The 21,851-nt window shown below is 43.9% G+C and overlaps 1 protein-coding gene across 2 annotated transcripts in view; it reads left to right on the top strand.

Moving 5' to 3' along the window:
- slc38a12 (solute carrier family 38 member 12) overlaps positions 1–12,911 on the top strand; it is a 76,218-nt gene extending 63,307 nt beyond the window's left edge. For both annotated transcript variants that reach the window (XM_012920549.3, XM_004556392.3), the window contains exon 10: positions 6,836–12,911. In XM_012920549.3, coding sequence (XP_012776003.1) covers positions 6,836–7,599 — 764 coding nt within the window. In that variant the 3' untranslated portion in view covers positions 7,600–12,911. The remainder of the gene's footprint in view (positions 1–6,835) is intronic.
- Positions 12,912–21,851: the final 8,940 nt, after the last annotated feature.

The raw sequence follows: 21,851 nt of genomic DNA, 5'->3' as shown, positions 1-21,851 counted from the left end.
TAGTATAGAATAAGTATAAAAATCTAATAATTTCTTTTGAGAAAGTAGAATGAGCCAGAGAAATGTTATTTTTTTAGTCCTAACCTTTTTTTAAATGAAGAATAAACCACTTCTTTACATTGTTTGTTTCCTTTTTATAAAGCACCTTGAGGCGACTGATGTTGCGAGTTGTTGCTATATAAATAAAATGAAATTTTGCATCTTTATCAAAGCATTTAAATCAGTGAAACAGAGGTTTGGCTGGCTCGTGTCTGTGAACCTCAGCTGCAGCATGGGGTGCTAAACGGTGCAGCCAACTGCTGCGCTGCTTTGTGCCATGTATACAGAAAGCCCTATCCAACATCACAGAGCACGTTAGGAGGCGAGGAAGCCACTTATCACCCAACAAATACGAGTAATTCAACAGCCCCAGCAGCTCGCTACCTCTGTTCCTGATAGGCTTGACGTGATGGAGGCTCGGCACAGTGAGAATTCCTGAAACCCTGGTGAGACCTGGGCAAAGAGCCGGAGCTACTAATTACTGCAGAGATTATCCAAGAGTGCTCAAGGAGTACCTCTCTTAATTAGGGATGGCAAGATTGCTGTGCGTTAAAACTGCCAGGGGGGGGATGCTTAAATTGGCCAACGTGACAAGAAAACAAGCAGCATCACCAGAACCTCGTGTTACATTCGAGCGCGCAGCATTTCCTCTTCAGCACGGCTGCTTTTTTAAGCATCAAAGCACAGCGCAGAAGTCCTTGACCTTCCTGCAGTCATCAGTGAATTGCTCACACTTAAGTACTCGCGTTGTTCCATTCAAAGAGCAGGGCCTCCCAACTTTCAGCTTTCCTGTGCACCACTGCACATGAGATTGATCACCTCTCACCTTCTACCATTTTCTCCTCATTGATTGAGTCCAGGATTCCCATCTCTTCTCCGATAGCATCTGGGAGTCTTTCTCTCAAGGCAGTCGATGACTTCTTGGAGCATTGAGAGAGTCTGCCAGCCTTGGCTCTAACCGCGTCTGCTATGTTTGCTACTAGAGACAACACAGCCGTACGAGCTTGCTCTGGAGGGTCGTTAAGTTGAAGCATTCCTCACAAGGTCAATGGCGTTCCCATCCAGGTAATATAAATCACTGGCTCAAAGAGATGGACGGGCCTAGTCGTGGGGATTGGGATACGTGGCTGCTCAATTTACTCAGCTCCTGTTGTCGCACGTCAAGTGCGGTGGAGAGTATTGGTTGGGCTCAGTGTGTCTATGTGAAGGCGCATTGAATTAGCATATCTCGACGGGTAGGTGCAGGGGTAATGGCTCATCCTGTCTGTGATGGTATGTTGTGCAGGGGCTTTGAAAGATGGGTGTTGTTTTCACGCTTCCACATGTGCACTGCACAGACGTGGCACTGAAATCCAGTCCATGAAGGTGATTGTGAAAGTTTAATTTCAAACATTTATAACCTGTGATTTCAGTATAACTGCCCAAATAAGCTCCCACAGGCCAAAGATGGCTGATGACTGGTAGATATGCAAGTATACAGTCAGATCAGACATTAGTCACTCCTATGATGAAGTCCATGAGATGTCAGATTGCATCAACGTGCGAATAGTAGCATTAACAGCTCCAGTGCCTTTTGCACACTCAATCCATCACCTAAACCAAAAGGAGTCATTTCAGCAGGGCGCACAGCATTTCCTGTTGTGTTATACTAGCAAGTGAGGACTACATCGATGTTTGTGACACCTAATTTACAGGTCAGTTAACTGGTTTGGCATTTTTAGGTTTTAGAATTGGCTAAGACTACAATAGAGCACTAAAATAATACTGTTTAGTTTAAACATCTACGCCTTTACTCGCTCACATACTTGGTAAAATTATCTTTGGGTCTAATTCTCCTGAAATCATTTGAGATTTATGTGTGAAATGTTTCCGGTGAGCAAATAAAAACCACAGAAGAAGACAGGAGCATTAATGGCTACAAGAAGACGTGATGAGTTAACGCAGAGTCGTGTGTACGCACTACCCGGCTCTCTGTAATTTGTCACTGAATAATGCCTTTTAAGGAGTAATGAATGCCCCTTATGCTCGTCTCTTACGTCAGTCCAGAGAATTATGAGGCCTTACTGAATTTACTATGTAAATAAACTTCTACACTCAGTTAAGGTGATCAAAGCTAATATGCTTTCATTTCACGGCTGTACAGTACTCCAGCATTGAGATTCATGGCTTATAGGTGCAATGAGCGCGATAAAATTGTCACGGCCGGACGTGATTTGCCCACCTCGTGTAGCATTATGCAGGCGAGGGCCGGTGACAAATGAGCACATTATGAAAGGCTTCAATCTAGTGCTCAGCTCCTCTCTACCATCTGATTGACTTTCAGTTACTTTGAATTATAATCAGAATCAGAATACTTTATTGATCCCTGGGGGAAATTATTTTTTGTTACAGTGCTCCATTTTAAACCATAATGAGTTGGTTCCTGTGACTTTAGTGGGATAAATGAGTGCTTTGTCTCTGATCAGCATAAAAACGTTCTAATTGTGGGCCAAAGAAATGTTTTCCAATCGATTCTTTTCAATTTAAAAGCATTTGGAGTTATATTTCATTTTTAAGCTTCAATAAGATTTGACTGGGAGCTTCCCAGTACAACCAGCCCCATTGTCCTTGCAGGCTCTCCTGCAGCATCTTAATCTTGGCCAGACTTGGAAAAAGGTGCTTTAGGTAATGTAACCGTGCCCAACCACCCTGAGGCACTCTTAATTAAAAGCCCCGTGCTAGTTTCCTTCCTGTGCAGCCTGTGAGTGTTGGAGAAAGATGGAGAAAAGCCTTCTTTCTCTTCCCCTGCACCTTCGTCTCCCTGGTGTACCGCAGGCAGACGGGTTTAGTTGCCAGCTATTTCACACATAGCTTCGTGCAGACAGAAAGGCGGAAAAAGATGAGAGTTTGAAGGAGAAAGAAGACAGGCGGAGCAAAGGGGGCAGACAGATGGTTTTGGCAATGACTCTTTCACACATTGCAGATGTTTTGTAGGAAGAGGAGCAATTCAGAAAGAGTATCTATACAGCACAGATAAATTAAGGGACTTTTTTGCGTGTCATCGTCCTTGAAAGCTGGTGTGTTGCCCATTCGTTTGACATCTCTGTGTAAGAGGGTTGAGGTTGTAGCGGGGAGTCGCAGAGCTTTCCCCGGAGCCACAGATTACATTGGGCCTAAGCCAAAGATGCATTCAATATTGAACAGTCGTGAAACAGGTTTTACAGAGTTTGTGCTTACATGTGAAATTCAAGGCAAGCGTGAAACAAGGGTGCGAAATGTAGCTGTGTTGTGTTTTCCTGACACGGCTACATTTTCAGCAAGTGTTCAATCAGGCGGCCCATCAGTTATAATCCCATGAGTTTAGCCTCTGGAGACAATGGCCCGAGTTTTGGAGAAAGCTAAACGATGGACACAGCTTCTGGGTCTAATGGAGTTGCTTTCTTTTGACGTGGCCAGTAGGGGGCGACCTTTCTGGTTCTGCAAAGAAGTCTGTTTGAATCGAGGTCTATGACAAAATTAGCTCACTTCTCCTTTGACGTATGACCTCAGTAAAAACGCTTCTGATGAGCGCCATGTTTCTCTGTTAAATGATCTTCACTTTCTGAGTAAAACAGACGATAAAGGACGGCGCGCTTTAAAGTGTCGCTGCTTTGTGATAGATGAGTCGGTACCTTATGAGCTTGCAGTGTCGTGTCGTTGCCTTTTTTAAAATTGTGCACGATATAAAATATATACCAAGTTATACTGAAATCAGTGCTGATTTCATTCGTTATCCATGCAGGTATTAAGCAAGTGAATAAAAGTGAATATTCTTTTTCAGAGATCAGATTACTCTTTTGTAAAGCTCTACATCCACACTGAAACACTGAAACACTAAAACAAAGGCAAAATGAGCTTTTTTTCCTGCTTCTTCTTTGGTCAGCAGTTATTTTGCCTCTTGTACAGTGTAGATGAACAAAGCTTGCCTTGTGGCATATTGCATCCCTACAGTTTGGTCTGCAGATGTTAGATATTCCCATCAAAGACAGCGTGAGTCTCAGTCTTATAGAGTGATGTCAGAGTTTAAGGTATAGAATTATTTTACTGCAGATATGAGGCATATAATGGTCCGAGTGACACTTCCTAAATGTCACCGAGTGTTTAAAGGACAGCTGATAATGAAAGCTGAGGAGCTGGCTCCTGGCCTGGGCTATGACTAACTCCTGATGTCACGGGTTGAGAGTGTGTGTGTGTGTGTGTGTGTGTGTGTGTGTGTGTGTGTGTGTGTGTGTGTGTGTGTGTGTGTGTGTGTGTGGAGAGATGGCTTGCTGGGCCACATGACCGTTAGCCTGTAACAGGACTGCATGCGGCTCTCAGGAGTCTCCTTTAGACACAGCTGCCAACGATGCGCCTCCTGAAATCAATTGGAGCTGCAGTGGGAACCGCAGGACGGTTTTATACTGGGCCGTGAAACGACCGCTGGTTTGTTTTTTACGCCTGATGTTTCTGGAACAAACAGCTGGAAGGCAGTTCAGCACTGCCATCTTTATCCACATGAGGTTAAACTCTGAGAGAACTGAGACCGGACTACAATGTGGTCACCATATCAGGTTTTCACCTCGTTGATCTTTTGAGAGAATTCACTCTATAACTATAGAAATCAGTCAAATGCACCTTCAACTTTATGTATGGCATGTTTTGGAAGCCCAGTTTAATTCAAAATAAAAGCACAAAAAAAGTGGAGAGACAATTATTTCTGATATTTTCATGTTTATATTTTATTTTTATATAATAATAATAATCTGATAACCAGTTTGGAGTTGAGTGGATTATATGCACCAAATACTTCATTTAAAAAAGTTGAATTAAACTGACGCTGTAAAGCCTGGATTTAAACCAAAATAATACTTATTGGGTACACTTTGCTGTTTTACAAGAACATTAAAATCAAGTGAGACCATCAGAAAAACGCTGTCTTAAACCCTCCCTCTTTACTATTTATCATCTCTTTTATTTGTTATTTGTAAAGTTGATAAATAATGTACAGGAAGTTCAGCTCCCTCACACTAACGCAGTCCTGCACTCACAAACACAAGATTCAATCTAAATACCTTTGATAACACTTGGAAGATTACAAGATTTAACCCTGTGGATGTTAGTAACTAATGTTAGAGTGATGTTACTGATATTTAACTAAATTAGATTTTTTTTGAGCTGCAGTTGCGCAACACTGAAGGCCAGATGACCAGATCATGATATCTTTAAAATAGCTTAATTGAAAATGTGTAAAAAGTACATTTACTGTAATAGTTTGCAGAAGTTTGAAGTTAAACATCTTCAAAAAATATAATCTGCAAGAACTATATAGTTTCTAATATAGATGTAAGATGCTTATTTGATTAATTTGACTTACATTTCTGTATTTAAACCCAGAGAAATGATTCATTTAGTGTAATGGTCAACATTTCCCTTTTACTCCTGTCAGCCACCACGCTGAGGCTGCAGTCACACAACCATAGAGACCGGTCAAGCACCCCATAGTAACCACCGATCACTAAGGGAAAACGGGTATTTTCCTGTTGCCAAGTGCTTCCTGTTACTACGTAGTTGCACAGAGTTATATGGGTACTACTGAAAACCTCCCTATGATTAAGTTCTTTGCAGATGTCTACAGTCACCCGCAAGTTGCATTGAGGACTCCAACTTGTCTGCAAATATTTGTGTGTCAACCAACCCACCCACCAACCCCTATCCACCCCCACCCAAATCAGTCAAGGCAGGCGGCCATCCCTCCCTGAGCCTTGTTCTGCTAGAGCAGGGGTCTCCGACTCCAGGTCTCGAGGGCCGATGTCCTGCAGGTTTTAGATCTCACACTGGGTCTGCACACCTGAATCAAATGATGAGTTCATTAGCAGACCTCTGGAGAACTTCACGACATGTTGAGGAGGAAATTTAGCCATTTGAATCAGCTGTTGGTTCAAGGACACATCTAACGCTGCAGGCCCTTGAGGCCTGGCGTTGGGGACCCCTGTGCTGGAGGTTTCTTCCTGTTAAATGGAAGTTTTTCCTTACTGCTGTCGCCAAAGCACTTGCTCATACGTGGGTCATATGATTGTTGAGATTTTCTGTTTTCTTTGTATTATTGTAGGGTTTTTACCTTACACTATAAAGCGCCTTAAGGCAACTGTTGTTGTCATTTGGCGGTGTGTATAAATAAAACTGAACTTAATTGAATTTGCCAACTAGGCCTTCTTAGTAAAAGCAGTAAAACTGTGAAAAGTGTTATGCAAACTGGAAATGGAGACTGTTCACTGTCAAAATAAAAGCTGGGCCTTTTCAAAAATGCCATATGGTGCGCTACTGTTCGGTGGTTAGTTGGCAAGTGTTTGCTCGTCAGGGTCTTTCGTGTAAACTGTGGGAACCTCAGATATCTGTTAGCAGCCAAAGGTGGAGGATCCTCTCAGCAACAGATTTCAGTCCGCAAACTCAACAAGCACTCACCAACTGGTTGAGGAATACACATCTTTCCCTACTGACTGGAGGTTGCCGAGGAATCACCCATTGGTCTTTGGGGGTCATTTGAGGCACACGGTGCTGACGCCCCACTGGCCTGCTGATTTAAATCCTCTGTTTGTGGGGTGCAGTCAGTTGGAAGAAAGCAGGCTTGTTTTGAACTTTAACTTCTTTCATAGCTACTCAAGAAAAATAAAGTGGAGCTGAAAATGAGCAGAATAGTTCTCCTTTCTACCAGGATGGTCAAATGTACAATAATATTATAGCTTTTCTGCCATCAGTGGGTTTTTAAAATCTATTTCCTGTTTTGTTTTTGTCCCTCCAGCTTTCACCATGATGATCATCTTGGCAGTAATTCGCATCGGTAAAGACCACGGCGCGGGACACCCACCTGTCGCCTCCTTGTCTGGGGTCCCCAACCTGTTCGGGGTGTGCGTCTACTCCTTCATGTGCCAACACTCACTGCCGTCCCTGGTGACGCCCATCTCTAACAAGAAGCGCGTCGGCTCGCTGGTGCTTTTCGACTACATCCTCATCCTCGGCTTCTACGTGCTCCTCTCGTTCACCGCCATCTTCTGCTTCGATAGCTCGCTGCTCTACGACATGTACACCCTGAACTTCACAGACAACTGCGACGTCTTAGACATCCCGGTGCTGCGCTACTTCCTCGGTTTGTTCCCCGTCTTCACCATCAGCACCAACTTCCCCATCATCGCCGTCACGCTTCGAAACAACTGGAAGACCCTGTTCCACCGAGACGGAGGTACCTACCCGTGGGTGGTGGACCGAGTGGTATTTCCCCTCATTACACTCGTGCCCCCCATCGTGGTTGCCTTCTGTACACACAACTTGGAATCCTTGGTGGGAATCACAGGGTCCTATGCCGGTACAGGGATCCAGTACATTGTCCCAGCCTTCCTTGTCTTTTACGCCAGGCGCCACCTGGAGCCTGTGATGGGCAGAGATGCCATCAACAAGCACCGGTCACCCTTCCGCCACAGCTTCTGGGTGTGGTTCGTTTTGCTGTGGGCTGCCTTCAGCCTCATGTTTGTCACAGCCAACATCATCCTGACTGACACCAAGAACTGAGAACTCGTATCTGTGTTTCAGTTTGTGGTTCCCGTACAGGAAGCCTTATTGCTGCTGGTTGGGCAGTGTGCCCTTTTTTTGAACGTTTGTTGGGTCAATTAAATGTAATTAAGAGTAATTTATCAAATATTTTTTGAAAATTCAATTCAGTTTTGTTTATATAGCGCCAAATCACAATAAAAGTTGCCTCAAGGCGCTTTATATTGTACAGCAGATACAGAGAAAAGCCCAACAATAGTATGACCCCTATGAGCAAGCACTTTGGCAACAGTGGGAAGGAAAAACTCCCTTTTAACAGGAAGAAACCTCCAGCAGAACCAGGCTCAGGGAGGGGCGGGGCCATCTGCTGCGACCGGTTGGGGTGAGAGAAGGAAGACAGGATAAAGACATGCTGTGGAAGAGAGACGGAGGTTAATAACAGATATGATTCAATGCAGAGAGGTCTGTTAATACATAGTGAGTGAGAAAGGTGACTGGAAAGGAAAAACTCAATGCATCATGGGAATCCCCCGGCAGCCTATGTCTATTGCAGCATAACTAAGGGAGGATTCAGGGTCACCTGGTCCAGCCCTAACTATATGCTTTAGCAAAAAGGAAAGTTTGAAGCCTAATCTTGAAAGTAGAGATAGTGTCTGTCTCCTGAATCCAAACTGGAAGCTGGTTCCACAGAAGAGGGGCCTGAAAACTGAAGGCTCTGCCTCCCATTCTACTTTTAAATACTCTAGGAACAACAAGTAGGCCTGCAGAGCGAGAGCGAAGTGCTCTAATAGGGTGATATGGTACTACAAGGTCATTAAGATAAGATGGGGCCTGATTATTTAAGACCTTGTATGTGAGGAGCAGGATTTTTTTTTACAGTTCATTACAGTCGTCCAGCCTGGAAGTAATAAATGCATGAACTAGTTTTTCAGCGTCACTCTGAGACAGGATATTTCTAACTTTAGAGATGTTGCACAAATGGAAGAAAGCAGTCTTACATATTTGTTTAATATGTGCGTTGAAGGACATGTCCTGGTCAAAAGGGACCAAATGTCACATGTTTCATGTTCCACAAAAGTAAAGCTGGAGCAGTGCATGAGAGTTAAAGGGAATTTATTAATAGGGTTTTTTGTCAATAAACACCAGACAGTTTGAGTTTTTCACAAAGTTTTGCACTTTTTAAAAATGTATCCGACAGGCTTTTTGTGGCTTTTTAAGCCTCAAAAGAAGAGAAAGATGTTTAACCCTTATTTATCACCTGCCAGGATTGCTGTCCAAGTATCGGACAAAATTGTCAACGCAACCATCACTGGAGAGCGTTCTTCCAGCAAACGCTTCATTTAAAGCAAGCATTAGAGTCGGGTGGTGTGACTCACATTACAACAACAACATTACGGGCAACCAAGTAGTTCTGAATGCTACAACGTGGAAAAATGAGTTTTTCCTTTGCAGTTAGCTCGATCATGTTGTTATCTGGAGGATTTGTAGACTACTGGGGATTTAGCTGTGACTCTATCGCAGAGCAGGTTGGTTTTATTCAGTCCACCTCTTCAGCAGTAATGGTGCTTCTGAAGTAGCAGCTGACACGTAGCATCACCCTGATACACAAGAATATGAATTATTCCACAGTGTGAAGGACGTCTGCTCTGTCATCACACTGGCTCAACAACAATGTGCTGTTTTTGATCTGCAGCAACATATGCTCTCATTGGTAATCTGAGTACTCTAACATGCTACTTAACACGCCGTGCTGCTTAACAGCTCTGTGGGTTGCTCTTAAAGTTTGCCTCATTCATATTCCAAACTATAGAAAAGATCCGACGGACCTTGAGGGCAGAATGTTCCAGTAAAAATATATTAAAGCAAGCGGAAGAGCAGACATGAAAAAGAGCCTGTCGCATTCAGACTTGTGCTCTGTTGCAAAACTTGATAATGAGATTGGAACTGGGACCAACAGAAGAAGAAAAACGAAGGGATCGGGGACGATCACTCTTTCATGTCTGACGTGCATCCATTCCTCAGCGGCGGCTGCCTCCAATCTCCTCGCCTCCCCCTGGTGAACAATGAAGCTCCGTCCGTGACAGATCCACTGACAGATAGGCTTCCAGGAGGAGCTCCATCTCTGTTTATCACCTGACACTCGCGCCTGTAGTTCACACACAGGGCATGTCTTCCCGTCTTCTACTCCTCAGCACCCATTCATGACTCTGTCAGCCTCGAGCTGTATCCATCACACAGCTGCACCTGACAGGATAATGGAGATCTACAGTGCTTCAGCTCTGGCTGTGACGAAGGCATCCGCGGCCAAAAGCGATGGGAGCCAACTGCACAGCTTCATAAAGTGCACGCTGTACTGTACACCAATGGTAACTTCACTGACACTTGGCAGCTTCTTCCAACTTCATTATCGCCCTTACACTTCCATCTTTGACCCGTTGCACGATTCTGTCTGTGTGATTTTCACATTACAGTGGAAATCATCTGGAAATACTTCAGTGCAGACTAACAACAACCAGAAAAACCTTCATGCTCGACTTATAGTGTCGCACACAGGTTTGCAGGCAAATGTAGGTGGTGCTCAGAGACCCAAGCAGCAGTGACCTCCAGCAGCGTGGTGACCACAGAGTGAGAAACTAGCAGCAGTACAAAGCGGGCAGATCCCAAATTAAATTTACCTGAACTGTGAGCTGAGCTGTCACAGCATAGAGTAACTTTGACATATGACAGGTTCAGCCGCAAAGCGAAGCACGGTGAACAAAACGCTGCTTTAAGGAAAACAGTTGAGATCACAACGCGGCAAAGATGAATGCAATCATGGGCAATGAACTTTCAGCCTTTGGAGACAAACAGCTCTGGAAATAAATGGACAAATGGAAATAAAAAGGCAGCAAGACAGTGTGCCATTGAACAGGGTCAAGTTGGCATTTTACATTCAGTCTGGCATCTAGAACAGAACAGAAGTCCCTCATCAGATAGCAACGTAGTTGCTGCAGGACGGCAACTTAACTGCACGTTAATATAAGCAACCTTTGTTTTTATGTAACAACGTAACCAGAATGCCACCAGCTGAGTGAAGTACCTGCTGCGTAGAGACACATCAGTGCAGACCGACTCAGACTGTTTATGAATCAGTCTGGGATTATTTGCAATCCTTCACCGATCTTCAGTCGCTTTTCTATTTTTGCTTTAGTGTGTTGGAGCTGTTAGGAGTTCTTTTGTTCTTTTTGTTGAATATGATTTTGTGACTGTTTGCAACCACCAAAGACAAAATTCAGCATTTAAGAAGCGCAAGAAAGTAGAGCTGGGAGGTGTGTTGCTTTATAACAGAGATACAGATTCCTGCTTGGCTGATGTAGTTTGGTTGCATCCGTCCATTTTCTACCACTTAACGGGGTTATGGGCTCACGGAGGCAGCCCTTTCCATCTGCTGCTTCAGCCCCTCTGTCGGATGTAGAGGACTTGCCAGTCTAATAATAAACTCTAGGTTTACTCTAGGTTAGCACTACTTCCCTTTATGTAAGGCTTTGACTTTGAGATGCTTAAATCGTGACTGGGTAACACCAAAGTCCTTCTCGAAGTCTTTGCCCAGTTGTTTGGATAAAATAAATAATTATTTAAATAAATGTAATTTCAGTGGATTCAGATCAGCATTAAAACCGCATATAAAGAGTCATAGGTCAAGTTTAATAAAAACCACCTAAAGGTTATCTCCGCCCGGATGCGTGCGGCTGTGAAATTCTCCCGTGGATTTTAATTTCAGATTATTAGTGTCTGAGGCTCCACACCTCAGAGTGTTTGGAACAAATGGAAAATGAGGACAAGTACAGATTTCTACTGCTTTCTGGTGATGGTAACATGTGAGGTAAATGGAGCTTTTATTTGGTTTGAAGCTGAAGTATGTAAAAGTCCCAGTCAGCCTGATTGAACATCAGATGGTCTGGAAGTATTTCCAGTGGGGAAATAGTTTTGGTTTACAAGGATTTTCTGCACCTTTACTGTGTAAAAACAGCTATTTTGTCTGTGGACTTCATAACATTCCTACATTGTTTTTGTTTACATCTCAGAATAAAGATCCAGGTTATGTTTATGGTTAAACTGAGCATCTGTCTGTCAAAGGAAGAACGGACAGGTCAGCTGACCCAGCAAAGACATCCACACTTTTAGTCCAAAGCACAGTTAAAACGTCCTACAGTATATGCAGCGTGTACAGGATGATTACACGAGACTGTGGGAAAGTATTTTCTTCTGGGTTTTAATTGTTGCTGTTGTTCTCAGCCTGTAGAAGAATTAACAGTTGTGGTCAATTTACATGCAAACGCAGTTTGAGGGTGTTGGGAGGGTTCAGTGGGTTGAGCAGTGGTTCCAAAGGCGCCGCAGCTTTTTCATCAACCGCTGTAATGCAGTTTAAATTGAAAGGTAATGTGCTGCGACTCGAGTGTTTTTAAGGCACTGCAGCGTCAGTCCAGCACTGCTGAAGGTTACAGGGGTGACGGCGTCTGTGGCGTCAGCAGGACGCGCCCGTCTTTAACAAGATCCGTCGCCAATAATCGAATTGACTGCAAATATCGGCGGTGGGTCCCACTGGTGTGACGCCCGCCAGCTTCGGTCTGGGTTGAGGGAGGAGCGGTGATGTTTAGAAGCCATTTACATGTTTGCAATGACCTGAAGTGAAGCGAATGATACGAACACGTGAACCCTGAAAAGATGTTTGATACTTCACCTGAAGCCAGACTCAACGTGTGTGTTTGTGCGAGCAGATCAGTTATGAAACGTGCCTTTTTTTAAAGAACAGCCCTAAACTTCCTTCTTATCATCTGAAGAGCAGCGTGCCCGACATCATCAGCATTAATCCTTTTCTTTAAAAATGACAATCTGTGTTTGCCAAAAAGAAACTTGCATGTTTTCCTTTTCTTTGTGTTTCATTTCTTTGTTTTTCTTCCATAAGTTTACATCTTGTGTTTGTTTACAGAGATCTGGCTGTAATGTTTCTGCTTTAATTGATATTCTGTTTCTTTTCTTTTCTGTTTTTTTTAATTATTTGGTTTTTATGACTCACAAAAAAGTTAAATAAATGAAATAAATGATTTATATTCATCTGAAGTGCATCAGCCTTGAAGGAAAACTCTGCTTTCCTAACCCTCGGTGACTTCAGCCTTTTGTCAAACATTTAGGGCTCAAACTAATCTGGTCTCTATTGTACCGTCATATTCTATTAACCGCTGAGATACGCTGCATGACCACATGAACAAAGTGGCTCAAGATAACTTTCTCTTTTGTGCTACAGCATCAGCTCTGTTGTGTTTCTCAATTTGTGATAAAAACTTGGAAGCTGATTTCCATTTGCTGTCCCTGGTTGACGTACTGTATCGACTGTTACTTCAAAACTGATCGAGTTTGTTAATGGAAAAGAAAAATCATATTTTTCTCGGGGTTTTGATGACGAGGGACGGATCGGACTGAAATCTCTGGCTTTCTTACATTTAGAATGACGAAAATGTGCAAAGTTGATCCGAATACGATGCCTGAGCTCATAAACTCATGAAAGGTTTCCACAGACCTTCTATAGGAGCAGACGTTACATCTGCGTTCTGCTTCTACTGCGTCCACCTTTTATACAGCCCGCGGTTACGTCATGTGAGCGAATACCATCATTGCATCATGTCAGTTTGTGCAGCCTCTTGTCTCAGAGATATTCCACGATCAGCTGTGAGTGGATTATATCACAGTGGAAGTGTTTAGGAACCACAGCAACTCAGCCACAGAGTGAAAAACCTCAGAGGGTTACAGAGGGGGGCACTGAATGCATGAAAGGGACCAACTGCAAACAACCTCTGGCATTAACATCAGCACAAAAACTGTGTGCCGGGAGCTTCATGACGTAGGCGTCACAGGTGGAGTAGCTCCTGTCGGTGTTGAGGTGGCCCACCGACAGGACACCAGTCCAGAACCGGTTTCATGCATTTCTGCCAAAACTAAAAACTGGAACGGCACCATCGCTGAAAATTCAAACCAAATAAGAGGAGCCGCTGCAGGACATTTTAGAGTAAACCAAGCTAACACAGCACAAACAGCACCGTGATAGGCCAGATGTTTTCTATTGTTTACATTTCTTTATTACAGGTCTTTATTTATTTCATATTGAAGACTGAGCAAGGAGAAGACAGCCAGGGTGGAAGATTTTCCTGAGATGGTGTTCAGAGGTTTCATCCACCGGCGTGTTTGAGGAAACCAGGTAACAGATTGCCAACGTGGTGTCTTTTGACTCGACTCTAAAACAGTGGAAAATCTTAGAAGCGATTAAAGCATTTTAACCAGCAGAGTAGCAAAAACTACTAAACCATAACCGATTCTCCAAAATGATCAAATCCTCCTGTAAGAGTCAATCTAATTACAAGAGTTTGTCCCGTTCACAGAATCAGCCATACATACATTTTCTTCTGCTTTTCTAACTCAGGGTTGCTGGAATCTGTCTCAGTCGTTACAGGGTGAGAGGCGGGGCCATCAGTCTGTCTCATGGCCAACACATAAATTACAAACACGCTTTCATACCAAGGGCCACTTTAGAGTCACCAGTACACCCCGTGCATGTCTTTGGACCGTGGGAGGAAGCCGGGTAACCCTGAGAGATCCCGCAGGCACGTGAAGAACATGCAAACTCTACGCAGAGAGGCCTCGACTGGATTCAAACCTTCCTGCTGTGGACGACGGCGACCACATCGCTGTGCCGCCCTGTCAGGCTCCTAAAAGTGCAAAAACATGACACATTCTCCCGACTCTAAGAGTCATTCTCTGGAATTGGATGCATGAATCAGTCTCATACCACGTTCATTCATACTTCCACACACTCACCGTTGGCAGTATTTGTATCTGCTCTGCAGGTAATTGGCATCTCCTTTTTTTTCCAGCCCTCTTCGCCTCGATCTTCCCTGAAGCATGCCGCCATTTTTTATTTTTTTTTATTGATACTCGAGATGGCTGTTTTTATTATCGGAGCAAGCCTCCCCCTCTGAATTCCAATCCCAGCAGCGCTGCTCCGGTGTAATTTAATTTACCCTCTGTCCTTTTATGTATGTGGGATGTGCCTGCATGTTTGGGGGCAGAGCTTTAATTGGAAATGCAAACTTAATTAATTCACAGCGTTTTTAATTGCTGCATGGTTTATTCAGCACGGCGGTGTGAAGAGAGCGCACGTACTGGCTGCCTCACGCCTGCAAATATTTGATCACCTGGGGTGATTGGAGATATTTTTTAACTGCTGGCTTCATCAGAACTAATCAAAAACCTCGAACCTGCTCTCTTCTCCGCTGAAGCGTCAGATAATCTGCAGAATTAAACTCCCGTCTCTCATTAAAAACACGATTTTGATTCATTTTCTACATCCTTTAAAAACAGTTTTGTCTCATTTCACTTTGAATTAACGTTAAAGTATCATGTTAGTAAAAGTGCCACGCTTTTCAATTTTACACATACAAGATTTTTATTTATTTATTCATTTAATTTTTAAAGAAATACGAATTAAAAATATTATTTTGGCTCCAGGCAGCTGGAATTAACTCGGAAACGTTTGGATTTTTGAAGGCTGCTGGGTAAGAAGCTGACCTGTCACAGTGAAAATGTTTGTAAAAGTTCCACCAATTTGGGACGTGACCCGTTACCGTGCTTGAAATGGTTTATTTTAATGCACTACAGTCTTTTATTAGACCTGCCGAGTATGTTTTTCTCTCCTGAACTTTAACAAACTCCAGAGAACAAACACGTGTCTTTGCAGGACTTTGTTCTCACACATGAACCTGATTGTTCTCACTGAAAATCTTGTGCCAGACAGATTTTCTCTTAATATTAAGAAAACTATAATGACATAAAGCCAAAATCTAGTTGGTAGTCAAAGGTAATAGAGAGCTTTAACATTCGCTCTGTAAGAATGGACTGATTCAAAGTCCTGAACACGTTTGGGGATTTCTGGACTTTTTCCTTTTAGTTTCACGATGACTTTGACGATTATGCTTCATTTAAGGATCACCTTTAAATCTCACGCAGACATCATGTTTCCCAGAGAATCAAAGGGTTAAAAGTTCCCTGAAAAACACTTTTCTGTTGTGATGCTGCACAGGTAACAGCCAAACAAGCTCGTGTTAGTTTGGGACCAGCGATCATTACCAATGTCTGTATGGATCCGATCCACGCTATCACATTCCCATCATGCCGGCATCTTTCTTCGATGTGTCTCGTTTGGCACAAACCTCAGTGTTGCTGAGTGAAGGTCAGCCTGTAAGCGAATAAGGTTTATTTGATGAGACTTTAAAATGTAAAAATTAAACCTTTACATCAACGTATTATTTATGATATCTTATTTACACCGAGTGGCCCAAAAGAAGCTTTCTTACATAAGCAAATATGTGCTTCCACTGCATGATTACTGCAGTTATTAATATTGTTCGGCTGGCTCTGGGTTATTTAGTGCTAACTGATTAACGATTATCTTCTCATCTCTTCAACAACTACACTGGAACACTTGTGGCATCCTGTGGTCGTGTGAAAGATGTTGTTCTGTTTTTGCTGCATTATTGGCCTCCAGTGGAAACAATAAGGAGAAAGGGAAACTAGGATGAGGTTAAAACTGTCCAACGCAGTTCAAACCTGGAAGCAAAGCAGTGAAAAAATGTTCATTTAAAGGTTTAGTTCAATCAAATCTAAAAAAATCAGAACTCACGGCTTTGTGCACACCTGTGCACCACAAAAAACACCACAGAGGCTTCAGTTTGCATGAAGACTGGACTCTGGAGCAACGAAAAAAAGGCTCACCTGCTCCGTTGAGTCCAGATTTACTCGTTTTGTGCCATTGGAGGACGGGCAGCACCCAGCATGCATCGCTCCTACCATCACATTATGATCTGGGGTTGCTTCTGTCGGTCAGCTTCAGCAAACTGAGGTCATCTGACAACCTGAAGAGACCGAATGACCAGGTTTCTCTATCAGAGGATTTTTCCACGAGGACGCTGCCGATTGTGAAGATTCAAACTCAGATTATGAATCCAGACATTCACCTCATCTTTGAAATCTTTCAGATATGCTGGAGGAGACACAGCAGGCCGATCATCTCCCTCCGTGCACGTTTACGTCATCGCTTCTATGACGTTCTTCTTTCTTGCTCTGTCAGATATTATTTCTCTGCAGTTAAATTCCCTCTGTGTCTTTGCTGAGCTCTTTTGATAGTCGTGGAAATCTGACCAGATTTGTCCTTGTGAGGACGGACACACACACACACACACACACACACACACACACACACACACAGTGCCATCTGCAGTCGCATCTATTCTGGCCTACAGCTTTATTACTAGATTTATTTACTGAGGCTGGGTCAGGTGCCTCGGCGAGCCCTGCTTGGCCCCTCAGGTGAGCCCCGGCGGTGGAGGCGATTATGACTCTATCAGCAGCTCTTATTAAGTGTCGGCAGCAGCGGGCAGGGCGCTGTGGCCGCTGTGGAGGGAAATCAGTCGCCGCGTGCCGTTTCAAGCCACTCGCCGCTCATTAACAGGTCACATGTTTCTTCTGTCTGCAGCCGTGTGGTACAGCCAGCATGGCTGAAAGCTTTAGTTCACCTTGCCTCACTAATAGAAGTCATTTCAGACGATGGGAGCAAACACAGTCATTGCTGGGTAAGACATGAACGCACCAGAGCAGAGCCAGGGGTTTGATTTTGGACTGTTGGTACTAAAAGTAGAAATCTGCCCCCATCTACAAACTCCTTTTGTTTCATCATTGCTCACGTCTGAATTTAACTGCCTGAGGTTTTAGCCCGTTTGGAGCTCAATCCCAGCCAGGTGCAGTCTCATCTTGTAATGACAGATGGTTTTCTTTTAATTCCAGACAGATGCTCCCTTTTTTTAAATGTCCTTTTTTCGCTCCCCTCCCTCGTGCCTCGCTGCTGTGAGGTTCATTAGCACAAACGGGGCTTAGCAGAAGTCTTGGAGAGAGATGAGGGTCACAGCATTTTAGGGATGCTGGCCAAGCCCTGACTGAGCTGCTCTGACAGCCTGATCGTCATGCAGGACAGAGCGGGTTGTCTGTCTGCGCTGACGGGAGGCGCTCTTTAAACTTTAACAGCATCTGCATAACTGTGTGAGGAGCTGCGTCCTCAAACCGAGCGTCCAGACAGGAGGGAGGGAGTGTTTCTGCAGCCACGAGTGACCTCATGGGCAAGAGATTCACTTCGGTTTTAACATGAGATATTTGCTCATCCCAAATGTGGGAAATCCTTTTACAACAGCAGTCAGTATAATAATAATTATACTCTTCTTCATTCAGCTGCTCCCTTTAGGATTTGCCACAGCAGATCATCTGCCTCCATCTCTTCCTGTCCCAGCATCCTCCTCCTCTGCATCATCCTGCCTCTCAGCTCCATCTTCATCCTCCTCTGTCCAGTATATCCAGTCTCCCTCCTCAGCTCACACCATCTCAGCCTCTAATTTGACTCATTTCCGCTCACTCCCATTGAACATCTGAACATCTTCAGCTCCTCCTCCTGCCCGATGTCCGTGTCAGACCCAACCATACATCACAGGTCCTTTCCTTTCACTCTCGCTGCTCTCCTTTTATCTAATCCTAAGCCTTCCAATCGGTAAACATGCTACTCTACCTCTTAAATTACAGCCACGTTGAACTAAGTGCCATCGTGGTAATGGCAGTTTTTTGGGGCACTTATTTTAAAAATGTATCTAAATGATTTTCATTTCAGTGGCCACTGGGACACAGACATGGTGAGTATTTAAATGGGGTCAAATCTCCTGAAAAGATTAAAGCGTTGATGACTTTGGCTTGATGATGATAAAGTAACAGGAGGAAACAGCGCTCATACCTGCCTCTCCCCACCCACCTCCTCAGCTCTGCAAGGGGGACATGCCCGAAACACTTCACCTACTGTAGGAGGTGCGCAGGAGGCGTCTCTCCATGTGGAGGAGTACCACGCCATCAGGAGGTTCTGTCGGGCGTCAGCGCTTTGTGGATCAGGTGGAGGTCACAGGTGGTCTGACCCCACCTGCTGACACCGTGGTTACAGGGACATGAAACATTAAACGCAGCGTACAGAGCCCGAAAAGCAGAACTGCAGTGAAAGAAAATGAAAAATATTTGCTTGATTATTTTCTTTGCAGCACTACTGATTAGCTGATACTGGGAAAGTCAACAAAGTCAGAGAGAAGGTCAAAGGTCAGATAGATAATATTATAAAACCTTTTCATCATTTCTAAAAACTAGATCAACACTTTCAGGCGTCATTCTCAAAAACTGAAGCATTTTTATCATTGCCTTCATTTCAGAGTTCTGGCTGCAGAGCAGTGAATGAGGATTTAGTGTTCCTCTTCTTTAAACTGTAGAAAGGACAGTAAAGTCCGTTTTTATTGGTTTAACTATATTCTCAAACGGCACAGCTTGAATGGTTTGTATTATAGAAACTGTTTGGGGGGGGCGTGGCCACACGATGCCACAAAGGGCGGCGCTGTAGTTGAATATTCTGTGGCAGCGTGTCAGTGCATGATTAATAATCCTCACACTCGGCGTGCAGATGAACTTTAACATGATTTTTACATTCAGCAGCCACACACGTGTGAGCATTCACCGCTTTGTGTTCAGGCTTAAACCTACATCGGATCACTTTTCCATTCAAAATCCAGCTGGAATTTCATTCAGTGGCTCTTATTTGTTTTTATATGGTTAAGGGTCCCATCAGTCCACCTTAAACAAGCTGCCACTGTGGTCTGATGCTTTTATTTTTTACCATCAGGGAAACCCAACTCCCTGCATGCTTGGATTTTTGGCAGTTAGATGTGGATGCGTGTGTTGAGTAAATACTTTAGTGTTAGTTTCGGTTTCAGCCCCACATTGGTCTAATCCTCATCCACCGAGCGCTACAGCGCGGCACCTCCAGGAATTCAGTGCTAAATGAGAAAACGAGGTAAAAATGAATAAACAGCTTTGCAGAAATCTGTGCAGCTAACATCTCTTCCTTTTCCAAGAATAAGAATTTCTCCTTGATGTAAAACGAGCTCGTCACCCGTGAGTCTCTGCAGGATGACAGGTCTGCAGGATGGCGTCTCAGGCAGCTGTTGGGTCAACGAGCATCTCACTGCTCTCTGCTGTCAGCTCGCCGCTTCACCGAGAAAGCTCTTTGCTGGAGCTGGACACTCTGACACCTGTCTGCTTAACAGACTCGGTCCATGACACGGCGCTCAGCGAAGCCTCGCTGTCATTTACAAACACTCACACACGACTCCACCCTGTTCTGTAGCCCTCCAGGTGATCTCCTGCCTGCAGATTTATAGTGTAACCAGATGGCAGCAGTGATACATCATAGCCGTGCTCCTGCTACATATTACATATTTAATCTGGGCAGGTTTGGCAGTTCAACCAGAAGCACATTAACTCCACTCTTTAAAGTTCGTATATTTTATGTGCTGCTGATGACACTTTGAAGTTGACTGTGCATGGCGGAGTACGTGGAGAAACAGCTGGTTCAGCTTGAGTGGATAAATATGGTCCGAGTGCTTATTATTTAAATTCTTGAATATTAACTGCAGAATGTTTTAGTTACCTGCTGTAACGTAAAACAAAAACAAGCATTTCTTCATAGGAGTCCGAGGGGACTGACTCACTTCTGGAGAAGTAAAAATGTTTACGGTCTGATAGTGAGAACAGATTCAGTCTCTGCAGCTGCTGTTAACCTTCAAAGATATGTTTGTCTTACCGTAACACTGGTGGGTACAGACAGAGCCACTAATCTGAGGCATTGACCTGGAATTATTGGAGCTTTTTGGAGAATCTTCATGTAATTATCTGTCAAATAACAGATATCTATGTTTTTGCTGTGCATCCATACAGCGCAGAAATGCAACCACCCTCTTGTCCAGATATTGTTATTTGAAACTCCCGGCCTGCAGGAGAAAATCATCTTGTATTAGGCAGCTGCAGGATCACAGACCAGACACTATCAATCATCGAAATTACACCTTTAAAAAGATACACCTTTAATAAGTCCATCATCCATCGCTGCTTTTCTAAACTGTTCCAGGGGATTATATCACAGAGGTATTCCCAAGCCAACAAAAAGATATAAGCCTCCCAGGGTGTCCTGGACCCCAAACACCTCACTGAGGTGGTGTCCAGGAAGCATCCTAGTCAGACACTGAACCGGCTCCGATGTGGACGAATAAATTCTGAATAACTGAGCTCCTTGTCCTATCTCTAAAGCTGCGTACACACGGTCACTATCCAGGCTCTGGCTGACTTGTTCATTTACTACCAGGTAATATATCAGTCATGGGTGTTCTTCACTCTTATTGGTAGGTTTACAAATGTTTGTCTCTGGCCCCACCCACTTCTCGTCACCAGCACCCGTAGTTGTTTGAAGTCGTGGGAAATCGTTCACTTTCTATAGTCTCTGGTTTCTATGCTGCACTCATAATTAGTGATCTATCCATACAGTCAGTGGATACAGCCTGCTAACCAAGCTAGCTAAACACGACATCAGCCGAAATGCTAATGCTAAGAGTTCAAAATGAGGAGCCGTAAACCAATGGGTGATGTCATGATGACTACGTCCATCTTTAAATACAGTCTGTTTTTCTTACATTACACCATCACTTCAAGAAAGCGTCCGTGGCTTTAAAGATGTGAGATATTTCAGCTTGATGGTGATGAGTGAGGTGTTTCTCTTCACGTTCCCAGCTTCTTTCACTTCCTGCCTGTTTGCAGACGCTGATGGCAGCGCTGCCGGCCCGTGTGTACCCAGCCTCAGCGGTTAAAGGGCGCTGAGACAGAGCTGCCATATGCTGCTCATATACTCTTTCACTGTCCCACCGTCTGGGGGAAAAAAAGCAAACGGCCCGTGTTTTGGCAGGAACTCAGTTTTCTTAGGGATTTTAGGGTATTTTCTTCTAAAGTTTAACCTGGAAAAGCATTCTGCAGCCTCTTTCTTTGTGAACTCCGTCACTTTATTTGAAGGGTTCAAACAGAACCTGCCAGTTATTTGGAAGCCCAGAACTCACTGTGATGTGCTCAAACATTAGCTAACAACAGCTCGATGCTCTTTCTGTTACTGCTTTTGCAGCATTGCTGGAGCACTTTGGGCTGTATGTTCCACACTCGACTGTCACATAAGGCGGATATATTCCAGGTCTGCACGTATGTAAACACAGTATTTGACACATGCTAATACACAAGCCCTTCTCGCTCCACTTCCTCTGCACTCTGATTACTATAGGCTCAAGTGATGTGAC

Source organism: Maylandia zebra, linkage group LG4 (assembly GCF_041146795.1).
Source record: "Maylandia zebra isolate NMK-2024a linkage group LG4, Mzebra_GT3a, whole genome shotgun sequence".
In the NCBI taxonomy this organism is placed as follows: Eukaryota; Metazoa; Chordata; class Actinopteri; order Cichliformes; family Cichlidae; genus Maylandia; species Maylandia zebra.
Note: the sequence above shows the minus strand (reverse complement) of the source record. Positions and strands in the feature narration are given on the sequence as shown.